This window comes from Micromys minutus, assembly GCF_963924665.1.
Source record: "Micromys minutus genome assembly, chromosome: 12".
NCBI lineage: Eukaryota > Metazoa > Chordata > Mammalia > Rodentia > Muridae > Micromys > Micromys minutus.
This window is the reverse complement of record NC_137981.1, coordinates 28,287,973-28,303,994: the sequence shown is the minus strand read 5'-3', so window position 1 is coordinate 28,303,994 and position 16,022 is coordinate 28,287,973. Positions and strand designations below refer to the sequence as shown.

Here is a 16,022-nt window from a genome sequence, read left to right as displayed (position 1 = left end):
CTATTTCCGTTGGGGAAACGGAAGTCCCTCCCCAATGCCGGAAGTGCAGCGGCCTTACTTCCTCAGAATCTCCCCAGACGCGGAGTAGATTGGTTTCCGGCCCCGGGTGGGCGCGGACTTGGTTTAGTGCGCGCTCCGGAGCCGTATCCCGGGAGCGCTGTCCTGCGGGCGGCTTACGCGGGTATCCGGGACTGCAGTCGTGCGAGGAGAGCGCCGATCAGGGTGCCAGGCAAGTGCAAGGCCATGAACGGTACGGCGAACCCGCTGCTGGACCGTGAGGAGCACTGCCTGCGGCTCGGGGAGAGCTTCGAGAAACGGCCGCGGGCCTCCTTCCACACTATTCGCTGTGAGTGAGCGCCCCTCGAGGTTCACTTGGGGCTCTCTGGCCGCCACGTGCCAACCCAGACTTCTGTCTAATCCCGGTTCTCTAAAGCGTCGCTTTCCTTACCTCTCATCCCAGATCCTCTGGAACTTCGGTCTATTCTTTTACTCTCAGATCGCTTCTCCCAAACCAAACCTCTGGTTGCTGCCAACTAACTATTCTTGGACCTTACAGTCCCAAATAGCCTTTATTGCAGATCCCCCTTCCCAGCTCTTAAGCCAAACTTTACCCCTTTGTAGCGATGCCCCTTTCTCCTACTATGTGTCCTCGTTCTATTTGTCGAATGATTGATTCCATTAGGGTTCTTGCCCTGGAAAAGCATTCCCGTTTGCCACGAGCATCATTTATTCCATTCCTTTCCTTGCTTTCCTTTCCCCTTACTCTTGACCTCCTCCACACAGCCAGGGAATCTGCATTCTTCGTGCCACCCGTAAGGTTTTCTCTTCCTCTCTCTGATTTTTTTTGACATTGATTTTACTGTTATTGTTGCTGTTTGAGACAACGTCTTAAACTAGATGATGCTGGCCTATATAACTCAGGCTAGCCCTGAACATGCTGCAGTCCTCCTGTCTCAGCCTCTGTTCACCTGATCCACCATACCAGCTGAGATTAATAATGTCTTTAGGCCACCTACACCACCTTGACTTCTGGGCCAACTCACTTGTGGGTGAAGAATAAAACTCGAGTTTGTGAATAAGTTAAAGCTTGACCTATGTTTGGAAAAGGAAGACAGTAGCATGAAGAATGTGGAAATAGTCATTATGTTGGGCCCTTTTCTACATGATTATAGACTCTGAGAGGGATGCTTCCACTGTGTGTTCTGAGTCAAAGTTTGGCTCACCAAGCACATCCCTCTGTGATTCACGGGCTTCGGGTTTCCGGTAGCATTGGTATGAGTTAAGACCTGCTTTGTCATGAGAGCTAATCGATGTGACTCAACACACAGGCAGGGGCGTGTTACTTAGATATTAAAGTTCCATCTGTGTGTGGCCACTTGTCAGCAGCCACAGCTGTGCTTCGCACTGACAGCTGATCCAGCTGTTGCAGAGAGACTGGGGGAAACGATAAGATCGTCATTTCCCCCAGGTGACAGTTTTATTCCTCCACTGAAGGCAGTGTCAAGTTTACGTGAGATTCTGCACATGTGCCCCTGGCCTGCAGTTTGAGTCAGGTGTGGGGTTGACATGAAGTAGGATGGCTGCTCCTATTGTATAAGTGTGGTTTGCAAGAATGAGCAGAGTAACTTCTGGAGTTCACCAGTCTACTTATGAACATATCCAGGAGTTCCCCCCACCACCAAAATGAGAACTTGAGTGTGGCACATTCTATTTTTGAACGTTTATGAGCAAAAAAATCAACCTCATGTGGCCCACTGTGCCTCATGTAGGATTTATAGTCAAGAATGTTTGCTGTGTTACTTTTATACACACAGTTCTCATAATTACCTTATTATGGATGGGGAGATGTTAACTATTACCTGTCACTTGGAAGAAGGGATTATCTTGCATCAACGTAAGAATATTTAAGTTTCAGAGAGTGTATGTTTCAGCTCCCTGCACTAAAATGATAGTGTAGTTGAAGGCAATGTGTGTAGTGTGTAGAGGTGTTGCTGAGTTGGTAACTATTGAATTGGATGGGAGCATTTGGGGCTCATTATACTATGAGTGAAGTATATGACGTTTTCTATGATGAAGTCTTTTAGAATTTTAAACGATGTCGCTCAGGAGTTGGCTCAATCTGTGAAGTACTTGCTATGAAAATATGAATATCTGAGTTGGATTCTTAGAACCCCTATAAAAGAGCCACAGTGTAAACAGTTACAATCCCATGATGGGGATATTGAGACAGAAGGATCACTGGGGACTCACCGGCCAGCTGGCTTTGCCTATTCAGTGAGTTCCAGGCCAATGAGAGGCCCTGCCTCAACAAGACAAATAGTACATGAGAGACCATCTAAAGCTGACCTGCACAGGTACCTGTGCATGTGCTAACACACACATAAAGGAATCCTCAACTATTTTTATTTAATCTGAAATTAAAATATCCAAGAAGTCTTAATTTTCAACCACTCAGTGGGAAATATCCATTGTTTCCTTTCAGATGATTTTAAGCCAGCATCCATAGATACTTCCTGTGAAGGAGAGCTACAGGTTGGCAAAGGAGATGAAGTCACAATTACGCTGCCACACATCCCTGTAAGTTGTTTCCAATGTTGGTTTAATGTAATGAACCCTTGTGTTTTATTTGCAATTCAAGTTTTCTTCTATTTTATGTTTATTTTATTTTTTTTAGATTTTTAAGGAGCTAGCATAAGTAAAGGAATTTAGGAGTCAGGTAGGTTGTTACTCATGTGTCTTGGGGCTTGGTTTAAAGTAGTTCTTTATACTTATTCCTGACTCCACCTCTCCATCCAATATATAGTACAGTAGGCACGGTTCCATCTAGACAGTGGCCCCTCTTCTAGACATATATAACATTTATCTCAAGTAGTTCTGGAGAAAAGGGCTCTATGTGCCCTGTGTATAGCAGCTCCTGAACGTAGAACAGCCAGAAGGCAGGCCAGGAGCCAGAGTGACATCTGTATATTTAGTAAGGGATTCAGAGCAAGTTGATGGTCCCAAGCAGGAACCAAAGGTTTGGGACACCCAGCTAATGTAGGGGTGAAGAACTCAAATAAAAGCTGCACCAAAAGTCTACAGAGCAGGTTCCAGGACAGCCAAGCTTAGGCTATGAAGGAGCTGGAAAACAGAAAGCTGGTGATGGTGTAGTAGAACAAGGGGAGCATGTTCCATGCCCAGCAAGCAGCAGAACTCAGCAGCTTTGGCCATGTGGTTCTGGCTTTAGAGTCCAGAAAGAAGGGACTATTGGGATAATTGGTGCTGGTCAGCTGGAGCTAAAAAATTAGTGGTGATTAAGAGACCAGCATCACTGAGGTGAAATCTTCTGGGAAGTTTTCTAAGAACGCAAAGAAGCTGCATTTCAAAGATGTAGCAGCTGTATTTGGTAATATGTAAGTCACCCAGATGGTTCTGGTTTTGAAGGCATGAAGGGGGTCATGAAGAACAGCTGAAGCTTGGCACTGTGAGAGGGCATGGAAGGCCAAAGTGCAGTCTTAGTTGCAGTTGAAGGCCCAGGACTGAAAGGGTCATGCAAAGGAGTTGAGGCTTGGCACCATGAAGAGAGCCTGTGAGAGGCCATTGGTGAAGCCTATTTGCAATGGAAGACCCCAGTGTATTGGAGATGCCAGTCCCATGGGATGATCACCAAGAACAGCAGAGGCAGTAGAGTAGATCAACTGGAGCTTAGAGTGTTACAGAAGACAGAGCTGGAGAAGTGACGCCAGCCCTTTGGAGGAGCCCAGACTATTGTGTGGATCCCAGACATTGGAACAAGAAGCTGTACCATTGAAGTTGCCTTGGAGACCTCAAGATGTTCGAGATGCTAGGGCCTTGGGCTGTCTGCTGAGGAAAGCTGCTAACAGGGAGTGGAACCTGGAGAAAGAAGTTTGTTGCAGTCAACAAAGATGAAAAAGGAGCTGGAGATCTGAAGACTGCTTTGACATCAACCATAGAGATACAGAGTTTGGAGTCTGCCCAGCTGGTTTCCTGTCTTGCTTTGGGGATTACAGTTTTAAGTGGGTGAATCTTGAAAGAGACTTTGGACTTTTAACATTGTTGAGACTATGGGGACCTTTGAAGTTGGACTAAATGTATTTTGCATTATGCTATGTGTAGGTATGCTCCCCATAGACTCATACGTTTGAACAAGCCTATGGGGGCCAGGGAGTGGAATGTGATGGTTTGTATGTGCTCAACCCAGGAAGTGGCACTAAAGTGGGTGTGTCGCTGTGGGTGTGGGCATTAAGACCCTCATCCTAGCTGCCTGGATGCTGGTCTTCCACTACCAGCCTTCAGATGAAGATGTAGAACTCTCAGCTCTACCTGCATCATGCCTACCTAGATGCTACCCTGCTCCCACTTTGATGATGATGATGGACTGAACCTCTGAACTTGTAAGCCAGCCCAATTAAATGTCCTTTATAAGAAAAAAAAAAAAACTGCACTAAAGACTTTGAAGAAAAGACTTTGAAAGGCTCTTTTCAGGTCAGCACCTTGAGTCTGGGGTGCTCAGTGATAGAAGGCTGGCCTTTCCTTGCATGAGGTCTTAGGGTCAGTCATATGGCCAAAGGAAAACAGGAGGGAGATGTTGTGTTTGTGCTTATACTTTGGGCTGGGGAGATGGCTCAAGGGAATGAATGAAGTACTCAAGCTTGCGGGCTGGAGTTTGGGGGCCTCAGAACCCATGTAAAGAGCTGGGCAGACATGGCAGCTGCTTGTGAACCCACATTTACAGAGGCAAGGACATGGTTCCCCTGGGGCAGGCTGGCTAGCTAGACTTAGTTAGGTTCAGCAAAAGACCCTGCCTCAAAACAGAAAAGCAGAGAGTGATTGAAGAAGGTGCCTGATGTCAGCTTTAGGTTTCTACACACATATAGCAAACACGCTTACACATGCCTGCACACCACACGCGCACATGCAGAACAAATAAACAGAAAAAAGTTAAAATAGAAAAGTTTCTTCGTACATTTCACAGCTCTGTCCTCAAACACAAAGTTCTGTGTAACTGGTGTCAGAATGCAGACTCTGCAGCAAACCTGGAAACCGTTGAGCAGAGGAAATAGCCTTTTCATTTGAACTCCTGTTTGATTACATGTTGTCCATAGACGATTACATCATCTCCAGTTGAACCTTCATTTCCCAGGTGAAAAGCAAAGGGGTTAGGTACATGGTCCCTAAGCTCCCTTCAGACCTAAGTTTCTACTGTACAGATAAAGGGCTGAAGAGCCAAGCAATTTAGTTTGTTGTTCTTGTTTTGTGCTTTTATAAATTCTCAATAACAAATTAAATCTTATATTTAACAAATATTAAATCAGTGTCCAATGTACTAGCCCACTACTAGGCTCTAAGAATTAACTTTAAACCAACTAAGTACATTTCTTGCCTTTGTAGCTTAGGGTCTGGAATTGAAATGTAGGAATATATAGTAGTTGCTGGATATAATGTTTTTCTGTAATCCTAGCCTTTGAGAGGTGGAAGCAAGATGATTGACAGTATAAAGCTAGCCTGGGCTACATGAGACCCTGTTTCAAAACCAAACCAAAATAAACACTTGTGGGAAGCCAGAAGTGAGTTATTTGAACTTAGCAGAAGGTCAAATAATTTAGACAGTGTTAAAATATAGCAGGCAGAAGGCCAATTAAAGTCATGAGGCAGGAACAAGAGCTTCTTACTTCCTAAGACCACAGAGCCCAGAAATGGGTGGAGGAACCAGGGGGCTGCCTTAAAGATGTTATCCTTTGGCCTGAGAACAGCATGGGAACTGTTGAAAGGCTTGGTGGTGACTAACATGAGTTAGTTCCCACTCACTAGGTCGGTGGGCTGGCTACCCTTGGAGAAAGCTGTGTTGGCCATTTGCATGAGGGGGAAGCCCTGGGCTCTTCAATTATATATAAAGAAAGGTCACTCCCTACTCTAATCAGTTAGTGATAGCTCTGTGTAGTATAGGGCAAAGTTAATTGTCCTCAGTTTGTACATTGCTATTCTTTGAAATATTTCCCCACATTATTAAAGATTAGCCTAATAATTTAAAGTTTTTATGCTATATTTCTTGATTACCTAAAATCAGGTGCTTACTGTAACTGTTCCTTTATTTTGCCTGAGAAGCTGGAGGAGTAATACAGATCAGTCATTTGCTGTATCTGAGTGCCTGTGATGAAAGATTGGTAGACTGTTGATAATTGCTGTATTTATCCTTTTGTGGCAAACAGGGGTCCACACCGCCAATGACGGTGTTCAAAGGGAACAAACGGCCTTATCAGAAGGACTGTGTGCTCATTATTAACCATGACACTGGAGAGTATGTGCTGGAGAAGCTCAGCAGCAGCATTCAGGTCAAGAAGACAAGGTATGGTGGACTTCTGTGTCCTCCCTTCCTCTTGGACTGTAGGGATCAAAACTAGGGTCGAATGTGTGCCAGCAGGTGCTCTCCTAAAGAATAGCCGTGTTTGTAAATTTAGTCCAGTTTTATAAGGGTGTGAACATCTGCTTGCTCATGGTGTTCACTCAGTTATATTAGCCACTCCTGTCTCAGACACATCAATAGTGAAATGTTTTTCTCGAATACAGTAAAAAAAAATAATGTTTTTCAGAGGTAAAACATGAAGTCATTGGGGAGAACAAGGTACTTAATTTTGTCATACAAGCCAATTTTGTCAGACTCATAATTGCTCTTAAAATACTAAGTAGGGGATTTAATTTAAAATTACAAAATAATAATTGCATAAGTATTAAATTATTGCTTATAAATTAGGATATATTTGCAGTGACTTTACTATCAAAATAAAACCTTGCCTACTGAGTATGGTGGCTCATACCTGTAACCCCAGCATTTGAGAGTTAGAGGCAGCAGCAGGATCAAGAGTTCAAAGCTGCATAGTGAGTTCGAAGCTAGCCTGAATTCCATGAGACCCTGTCTCAAAACAAAAATAAGTAACAGTGGTCTTGCAAGATTGCTAAGTGAATAAAGGAGTTTGCCATCAAGTCTGACAACCTGAATTCAGTCTTCAGGGCCCACATGGAAGAAGGCATAGCATAAATAAAACCATACTTAAAAAAAACTAAAAACAATAACCTAAAAAAAAATAATGTCTTCTAATTTTTAAAATGGTGAACCTTTGGGTTCATTTGGTGCTAGAGTTTATTTGGAAGTCAGTTCATCATACAAGCATACTACAATGCGGTATCATGGTAAGATGTTGAGCAAAGCTCTCGTGGGGAGGGTGCTAAGCATCATATACAGAGCTTTGCACTTGGTAAGCCAGTGTCCTTACCATTGAGCCAAATCACAAGTCCACCAAATAAGAGTTTTCGTTTTTTCATTATTTATATATTTACATCCTAATCACAGCCTTCCCCTCCCCTCCTCTCAGTCCTACCCCCACCCCCTTCTCACAGAATGCCAACACTAACTGGGTTTTAGGAGAGTATAACAACTTAATGTCTCTTTCCCACTTTTCTTCCACTCTTCTCCAGAAAAGGAAACAGCCACCATTGATTGAGATTGTCTTGGGCCAGTATGTTTTAGGTGTAGCATATCTAATCTTTAGAAAGGTGCTATTTTCTTGGAGACTGGGGATTACGGAAGTTGTGATTTATCTAATTTGACTGCTAGAGCTAAGCCCTCACCTCAGATAAAGTGCCCCTAGTACCTGTTTCTCTCCTGCCCTTTGTTTATTGGTTTGTATCAAGGTCTGTTTTAAATGTGCTACTCCTGGGATAGTTGTTGGTGCTCTGTTCTTGTCTACTCTGTGATTTGGGGACTATCAGCATACCTCCTGGGTACTTGTTATGCTTACAGAATCTCCAGACTTACTAGGTCAGAACCTGCAGCAACCTCTAGGGGATTTGTGTAGATGCTTAGCTAAGAAACATTAGGCTAGTTCATAATCCAGTTTATTCAGAAACTTTATTTATTATTACAACTTTATATTGAATTTAAGTCATAGTGTGATACTTGCTTGTAAACATGCTTAATCACATTGTGTCTGTTTTATCTCCTTGCTGAGCTTATATTAGATGTGACACATCTGTAATCTCAGCTCTTGGAGGCTGTGGCTAAAGGATCTTGAATTCTAGGGTGTACATAGCTAGATCCTGATTCAGAAAAGAAAAAGAAATGAATGCCTGCAAGTAGAGGGTCATTTAGCTAACTGTGCTTCACTGATGTGCAGTACAGTCCTGGGACTCGGTAGACATGGACGCTGAGTGTGTTCTCATGGTGAAATTGAAAGATTAGATTTTCAGTCACCTGGAAAGAACACTGGTTCTGCAAATGCTGCCTGTGTACTTGGTCATCTTGAAAATTTTTTTTGCCTTCTGATTTAATGTCTATTTCAGAGCTGAGGGAAGCAGTAAAATCCAAGCACGAATGGAACAACAGCCCACTCGTCCCCCACAGCCATCACAGCCGACACAGCCACCCCCTCCACCTCCACCCATGCCGTTCCGAGCCCCGACAAAGCCTCCAACTGGACCCAAGACTTCTCCCTTGAAGGATAACCCCTCACCTGAGCCCCAGTTGGATGACATCAAAAGAGGTGAGAGCCAGAGCCCGGCCAGCGTGTGGGGTGGGCAAGGAGCTCTAGAGAAGCTCATAGAACTCGTTCCCATACAGATATTTCAACAGAGTTCCTGCTCTGGAGCTTGTGAAGGCTGAGATTTATCATGCATGTCATTTGATAATGAGTCTAGGAATGGTGGCTCGAGTGTGATTGTCTTCTTAGAAACTTAGGGTTTTTAACTTAGGGTTTAAATAACCATCACTATCAACCAAAGCATTACAGGGCTTCAGAGTCTAGAAAGAATATGTTTTGCTTCTGGTCTCATCTGCTGATTAGTAGATGCAAATATAAGCGCTTTACTAAGGGAGCTCCGGGAAAAGCCAGGTTAGATGTTAGAAAAGTTGTGGCTGAGTCAAAGCACGTAGTCCTGAAAGGCCCTGAGGCCAGTGGGATGAAATTTGGCCTAGAAGGACTGAGAGGCCTGCCTTGGGCCTTTCCTTTGCAGACTTGAGACAAGCTTACCTTGGCTTTCATCCCACATGGTAGAGTGTTCTGTTTCTCCAGACTCTCAGACATTATGGGGCCAAGCATCACATTTCACATTTATAGTAAGTTTTATGAACAGATGCAATCCCTAATAGCAGAAAATAGAAGGCGTTGAAGGCTTGTTCCGGGGAGTTTGCCTTTCTTCCCTGTAGAAATCTGCCTTCTCATAGACACAGTCACCCTGAGTTTTGAACAGCTGTGGCACTTATTTTCCCTCTCTGATTCTAGAATGCTATTGTGGAAGTTTCCACTGTAGTGTAATGGGAATTAGGCCAAGAGTGGGCCTTAGCTGTGTAAGGCCGTGGTGATGTTTGGACAGGAAAAACCTATAACCATATTTATAGTCCCACTTGTATGCAGGGACATTGGATTGGTTAGGGAAAACATGTTTTTTTTCCACCTCTGGTAGACACCCACAAAGCATGCAGAACAAGCATAGCCGTGATCAAATGTGTGAGAGTCAAAAGAGGGTGTGGCATTTCACCATTTGCCCTCCCTTGCCAGGGCTTCTTACAGACTTCTTTGAGAGTCAGAAAGGCCTCAGGGTGACTCTGGCTGGTCCAGCCTTGCCTTAGAAAGTCCATTGACATCGATCTTATTGTTGAGCAGTTGTGATGTTTAGTGCTGTCAGCTTGTAGACTCTGAAGCCCCTAGGGACATGCCTCTTGGCATGTGAGGACTTATTCAGCCTCTGGGCATGCTTTGAGGGATTGTCTAGTTAGACTGAGGAAGATGCACAGCAGCGTGCAGCCCCATTCCCTGGGCTGGAGTCACTGGCACGCACACAAGCTTCAGCTGCTTTCTGCTCAGCCTCAAGCTTCTGTCTCTCTGGTTTCCCTTATAGGATGGACCTGGAACTATAAGCCAGAATAAATCCTTTGTCAGAGTTTTTAATCTCAGTGACACAGAGAGAAACTAAGACAGGAAGATCTAAAATAAACCCTCTAATTAGACTTCTAATTGCTAGACAAATGCTTTTCTATTCTTTTTCTCTTACTTGGGGTTTTATACAATAAACCACATTTGGGTTTTTGTATGTGACAAGGTCTTGCTCAGTAGCCCAGTCTGATTTTGAACTCAAAATCTTCTTAACTCCAGTGCTCAACTGCTAGGCTGTGGCACACATCACACCCATATAAAAGTATTTATATAAGGGAATAATGAATAACCCTGCTGTGTTTCTTACACAGAAGAGTCATTCTAAAACTGGCCTTTTGCTTATTTTGGTGAATTCAGTATTGCCATCAATTCTTAAGACAGAATAGGTGTTCCTGTCAGTTTGGGGGTTCAGTGTGCTCCCTTGGGAAGCTGGGAGGACAGAACCCCTGCTGTGTTGGCTTCTCAGCTCATCTCAGAACGTTGTGGTTGCAGAGCTGAGGGCGGAGGTCGACGTCATTGAGCAGATGAGCAGCAGCAGTGGGAGCAGTTCCTCCGACTCTGAGAGTTCCTCCGGAAGTGACGACGACAGCTCCAGCAGCGCAGGCGAGGACAACGGCCCAGCCTCTCCTCCCCAGCCTTCACACCAGCAGCCCTACAACAGCAGGCCTGCAGTGGCCAATGGAACCAGCCGGCCCCAAGGAAGCTCTCAGCTCATGAACACGCTCAGTAAGTGTGCCCTCCTTTGGTGGCTGAGACAGGGAGAGCCATATGCAGCTCTTTTTGCCTTGTGCCAAAACCTATCAACTACAGGCAGTTAGGGCACAGGAAAGGTCTTGATGAAGACAAACTGGGGAGACCCAAAATGCCCAGTCTTTTCTTTCTCTCTCCCCTTACTTGTGGCTATGACTTCTGCAAAATGCTTAAACTTGATTGCGTAGGCTCATTGGTTTTCCATATACCAGGTTTAAGACATGCCTCCATTGCCTTCTTGGCCTTTAAAAGTTAACATACTACCTTTTGGGGCACCTCCTAGCCTCTGGCAAGAGAAAAGAAGGAATGTTGTCATGGTTGGCGAGCTTCTCCTCCAACTGATATAAAACAGGAAAGCCACATTAAAGTTGGCTCTGTTTCAAGTGGGGCAATTTTGCTCTCTCCCTGGGATCTTGCCTCCTGAATAGTCAGGCTCCCTCCTGGTGAGCTTCCTTGGAGGAAGTTGGAAGGCCTGGCAGCAGACGTGGGATTGCAGACCTGGTTAACCCTGCAGTGTTGCCCAGATAGTCTCAGCACTGTGGACAACCCAGGCTGGTTAGTTCCTTCTTGCAGGGCTGTGCAGTGCCCTGGTGGGTGTGTAGGGGCAGACCTGGTCTTCACCTACTCAGGCCACTGCCAACCCCTCCACCTGCCAACCTCAAGCACCTCAGCATTTTCCCTGGTGTGCCCTGTTTGCTGTGCAAGTTGAGGTTCAGGTAGAAAGTCTGTCCTCACAGTCAGAAAATAAGTCTTTGGGATGGGTCTTCTGAAAGGGTTTGAGGGACAAAGCTGGGCTAGAAATTAGAAATGCAGACCTTTACTTTCATCCAACTGGTATCAGCTGAGGTTCTTTAGTACACATTTCTGTTATGTGAGGTTAAAGTATTGAGTCCTCCTGAGTCTTAGGTACTGTATACCAAATAAGAAACTGGAGCTTCCTAAGAGCTGACTAGTTCAAACTTGAGACTTAAAGTAATATAAATAAATACCTTGGACAGAGATGGGTAGAGAGGATGTTGGATTAGTGTACTAAAGGTGTAAATAGCACTCAGCTTCCATAATGGGAAGCCTCTTTCTTGGCTCTTTTGGTATTTGGGCTGGTGGAATAGGACCAGACTGGCCTTAAGTTTGTGATCCTCTTGCTTCAGGCTCTTTCGTACTGAGATTATAGGCATGAGCCACCACACCTGGCTCTACTTAGCTTTTTCTAAAACAACTTAATGAGGCTGTAGAGATGGCTTAGGGGTTACCAGCACTTGTCCTTGCAGATGACCTGGGTTCAATTCCCAGCATGGCAGCTCACAATCACTCAAATTCCAGGGGATCCAACTTCCTCTTCTGACCTCCAAGGGTGCTAGACACCCACATGGTATACAGACATGCATGCAAGCCAGACTCTGATCAAATAAAGTATATTTTATTTTATATATAAAATAAAATAATCTAATTATAAATCAACTTACTGTGAATTAGTCTGACATGCTGTATGTTATATATTTTTTTCTCACTATTTATTAACATATTTAAAATTGTTTGCTGCTCCTCTTCAGTACTAACACTATCAAAGTGTACTTTGCACATGATAAAAATAGTGTTTCTTTCAAAAGGGAGACTGCACCAGCCTTTTCCGTGAGCAGGTAGAGCGCAGGAAAGTGGAAAGGCAGAGGCAGCAGAGCCAAGAAAGTTGCCAATGTCTGTGCTTTCAGTTGGATTTTGTTTTCTTTCATAGGAAATGACCTGCAGTTGAGTGAGTCTGGCAGTGACAGTGATGACTAGCACCAGCTTTTGAAATCTGCTTTCTGGTACGAAAACATGCTGCAAGACCCAGCTACTTCTGCCGGGACCGCATGCCACGGGAGGATGCTGCGGATCAGAGCCAATAGGAGTTAAGGCCTGGAAGCACTCAGATACTCAGTCTTTAACTTGGTGGTGGTGGGTGATTTTCTCATGTAATTTTTGAACAATCTCTTGATTCAGAGTTTAAGTATATCTATAGGAGAACTAACAGAATTCTGTTTTATTCGGTTAACATTGTTAATGAAAAACAGACCAATGTACCCTGGTCTAGGACACTCAAAGTCTGTATCCTCATAGGCCAGTGATTCAGCAGCCCTCATTTTGGCTGGGTGGTCTCTATCAGTAAAGTACAAGTCTTAAGGGCATGGAAAGCGAGGAGATCCTCAAACGGTGTCATAGAAATACATTAGGACCACTTTACAGTATTGATACAAAGTGGTAAGGAAGTTTTTTGTGACTTAGTTTGACAAGACCATAGAAGTTGACCTTGGCAGAGTCTGTGGGTCAGTTGGTGTTTGTGTGTGTGTGTGTGTGTGTGTGTGTGTGTGTGTGTGTGTGCGCGTGTGTGTGCACGTGCGCGCGTGTGCATATGCTGGGATCAGTAGCTCAGTCCAGCACAGCTAGGAAAAGGGAAGCATACAGCAGGGAACAGCCAGTCACCTGTCCCTGAGCAAGCTTGCTCAATACTTCCTCTTTTGAATTACACTTGCTGGCTTCATATTCTTCTTCATGGAGCTTTCTATTGTATTCTGAAAGGCAGAAGCATTGCTGGCATTCACCTGGGGTTAAGACTCAGGCAGTTTCCAGCACAGTCAGGCATGGTGAGCAGATAAAACAGCAGCCACCATGCTGACACGTCCTCAGCTCATCTGAGGCTTTTGCTTTCATACGGATCCATCCCTAGGGCGTTCTTCATTCCAAGGATGTTAGCAGAGGGTAGGAATCAGAGAGGGATGTCGTGAGGAAGCCCTGAGCCTGCAGCAAGCCTCCCAGATGAGAATCCAGACAGGAGTTGAGCAGTGTGAAACAGTCTTCGGAAGCACTATGTGCTTTTGTGCCACTGTTTGTACCTGACTCCCACTCTGCTGGGATATTTTTTCCAAGAGAATCACGTGATTGCCCTTTGCTGTGTGCCATTTCCAAATGAATGTTCTTGCTAGAAACTGGTCACTAGTTCCACATTGAGGAAGTATGTGGTGACTTATGTGTTGATGAACATCTCTGTAGTCTAAATGAATATATCCTAGGAAACCCCTATCTTTGCTTTAAGACATTAATAATGCTGTTCTTTCCTCCTGTGCTACTGGAGGAAGGTGGTCTGGCCTAAAAAGGAAATGAATGGTCCATGGTAGGGCCTTAGGTCATATAGGTCACCTATGTAGTCAACACGCCATACAAGTCAGCTGTTTGATCCACACAGAGATTGAGCTGAGGTGGGGTAGAGGCCACTGCCCAGCAGCACATCTGCACTTCCCGGCACAGGTTCAGCTGCAGTGTGCGCAGTCTCAGCCCCCTGGGAGATGCTCAGTGGATCCAGTGGCAGGTGGGAATCTATTTATAGCAAACTGATAATTGCTTTATAATTCTTTGGTAATGATAGCTCAGGGAAGGTGAAGGTTATAATTGGGTGACTTGAATTGTCACTAGATGTGGGAATTTAACTTGTTCAAACTGGGGCAGGTTCCAGGAACTTGAACTAAAAATGCCTATTTAAGTCTCCTCTGGCCCCACTTTTCTCCAGAAGTCTTGGTTTGTGTAGACAGGACTGTGGTGTTGGCATGCAGGTCAGTGACTGTTGCCATAGGAAGTACTTGCATGAGGCACTGGGCTTGATAAATGGAGCTTTCTGTGCCTCAGACCCAGTCACCTGGCCTACCCAGCACCGAGTGCCATTCTGTATTTGCTCCAGTTTTTGCTCTCTGCAAAAATCTTTTCAGTGGTTCTTTCTGCTTCCCCCACCAGAGTAAGAAAGCTGTTTTTGGAAATCCAAAATGTAGCCTTTCAGATGGCTTCTCAGGGATATCCTTGTGCCAACCAAAGGACTCCCTTCCTGTCACTGTGCCTTTTCTGTCCCCTCCTCTTCGCCCCTCTAAACCTCTCTTCTCCAGAGCCTCTCAGGCACTGTTTCCACAAGCTCTTCATTTCTTCCAACCTATGGGTATTCCCTGGTGTACGTACAAACTACCATTCTAACTCAGAAATGGGCTGTCATCACGGAACTAGACATGCAGGTGCTCCCTGTTTGACTGGGGAAGAGACGAGTGTGAACAAAGGAAAACATTCCAGGCATTGAGACAAAGCTGGAAGTATGTACGCAATGCCCATGCAAGTTTCTACTGAATTTGTAAATTACCTTTTATTTGTTCTATGCAATGTTAGCTACTTGGGTGAGGTGGGAAGACTAATTCTACAGAGATGCCATGGCAATCTTTGAAAAGCATTGGGGAAATGCAATACAGATAAACTAGAGATTTGTAATAATGCCACTTGTTAGTTCATTTCTGTAGCAGAGTAGTTTTCTCTGTGGATGATGTGCTGTAGAATAGGGAAACTTGAAAATTCCATAGTCCTTCCCTTTTGTGAGGCTGGTGTAGCCGTGTGTGTGTGTGTATGTGTGTGTGTGTGTGTGTGTGTGTGTGTGTGTGTGTGTGTGTGTGTGTGTGTGTCATATTTATTAATTATTTTAAAAGAGAAATTTTTTTTTTGTAAATAAATGTATTAAGAACAGCCAAACTGGATCTTTCCACTTGGCAAAGAACATAAACCTTTTGAAACTCAGGCCTTAACCAGTAGCTTGGAAGACCAACTGTGTTAGGAACTGTGTGTTTTTGTTTCCTGTTATTTCCATCTTAGATTCCTGTGTCCTTTAATGATATTTAAAATCTTGTGCCTAAAAATTTACTTTGCTTAATTCTGATGTAGACATGCATGTTTACACTTATATAAAATATTTTCTGTGTAGTTTCTTCTCTCAGGATAAATATATTTAAATAAAAATGAAGGTCAGCAATATATTTAATGTCTTGTTTTTTTTTTAAGCTAATAATTTATGTGAAATAGAGTTAAGAATCCTTTATGCGTAAGTCTAATGCGTTAACTTGGTTCTTTTTCATTTTTGTGTCATGAAGTTCCCCTCAGCTTTAAGTAGATCTAACATTCAAAACAAAAAAAAATTAATTTTGGTTTTAAAAAGGTATGAGGGTCAAGGCCCAGAATTGTTGCTGTCTAAAAGAACTGCAGGGACAAAAATGGAAAAGAGACTGAGGAAAAGGTGGTCCAGTGCCCAGCCCAACTTGGGATCCATCTCAAGGGGAGGCTCCAAGGCCTGACACTATTACTGAGCTGTGATGTGCTTACAGACAGTTGCTATTGTGGCTGTCCTCTGAGAGGCCCAACAAGCATCTGACACAGACGCAGATACTTAACACCCTACCAGTTGGAGACAGTTGTGGTTGAGTTAGGAAAAGCCTGTCCTGGGCCTCCCCAGCACCTTCCAGTACCGGCCTGCTGTGTTCCCTGTGACTCCTACCTCTTCCAAGCAGCATGGTG

General features: G+C 44.3%; 1 protein-coding gene across 1 annotated transcript; it reads left to right on the top strand.

The window, feature by feature from the left end:
- Positions 1-116: 116 nt before the first annotated feature.
- On the top strand, positions 117-15,410 carry EAF1 (ELL associated factor 1). Its single transcript, XM_080926142.1, has 6 exons — positions 117-346; positions 2,483-2,577; positions 6,210-6,346; positions 8,338-8,537; positions 10,419-10,652; positions 12,406-15,410. The coding sequence occupies exons 1-6, from the start codon at positions 244-246 to the stop codon at positions 12,450-12,452; spliced, it is 816 nt and encodes a 271-aa protein (XP_080782268.1). The 5' UTR covers positions 117-243; the 3' UTR covers positions 12,453-15,410.
- The last annotated feature ends 612 nt before the right edge of the window (positions 15,411-16,022 follow it).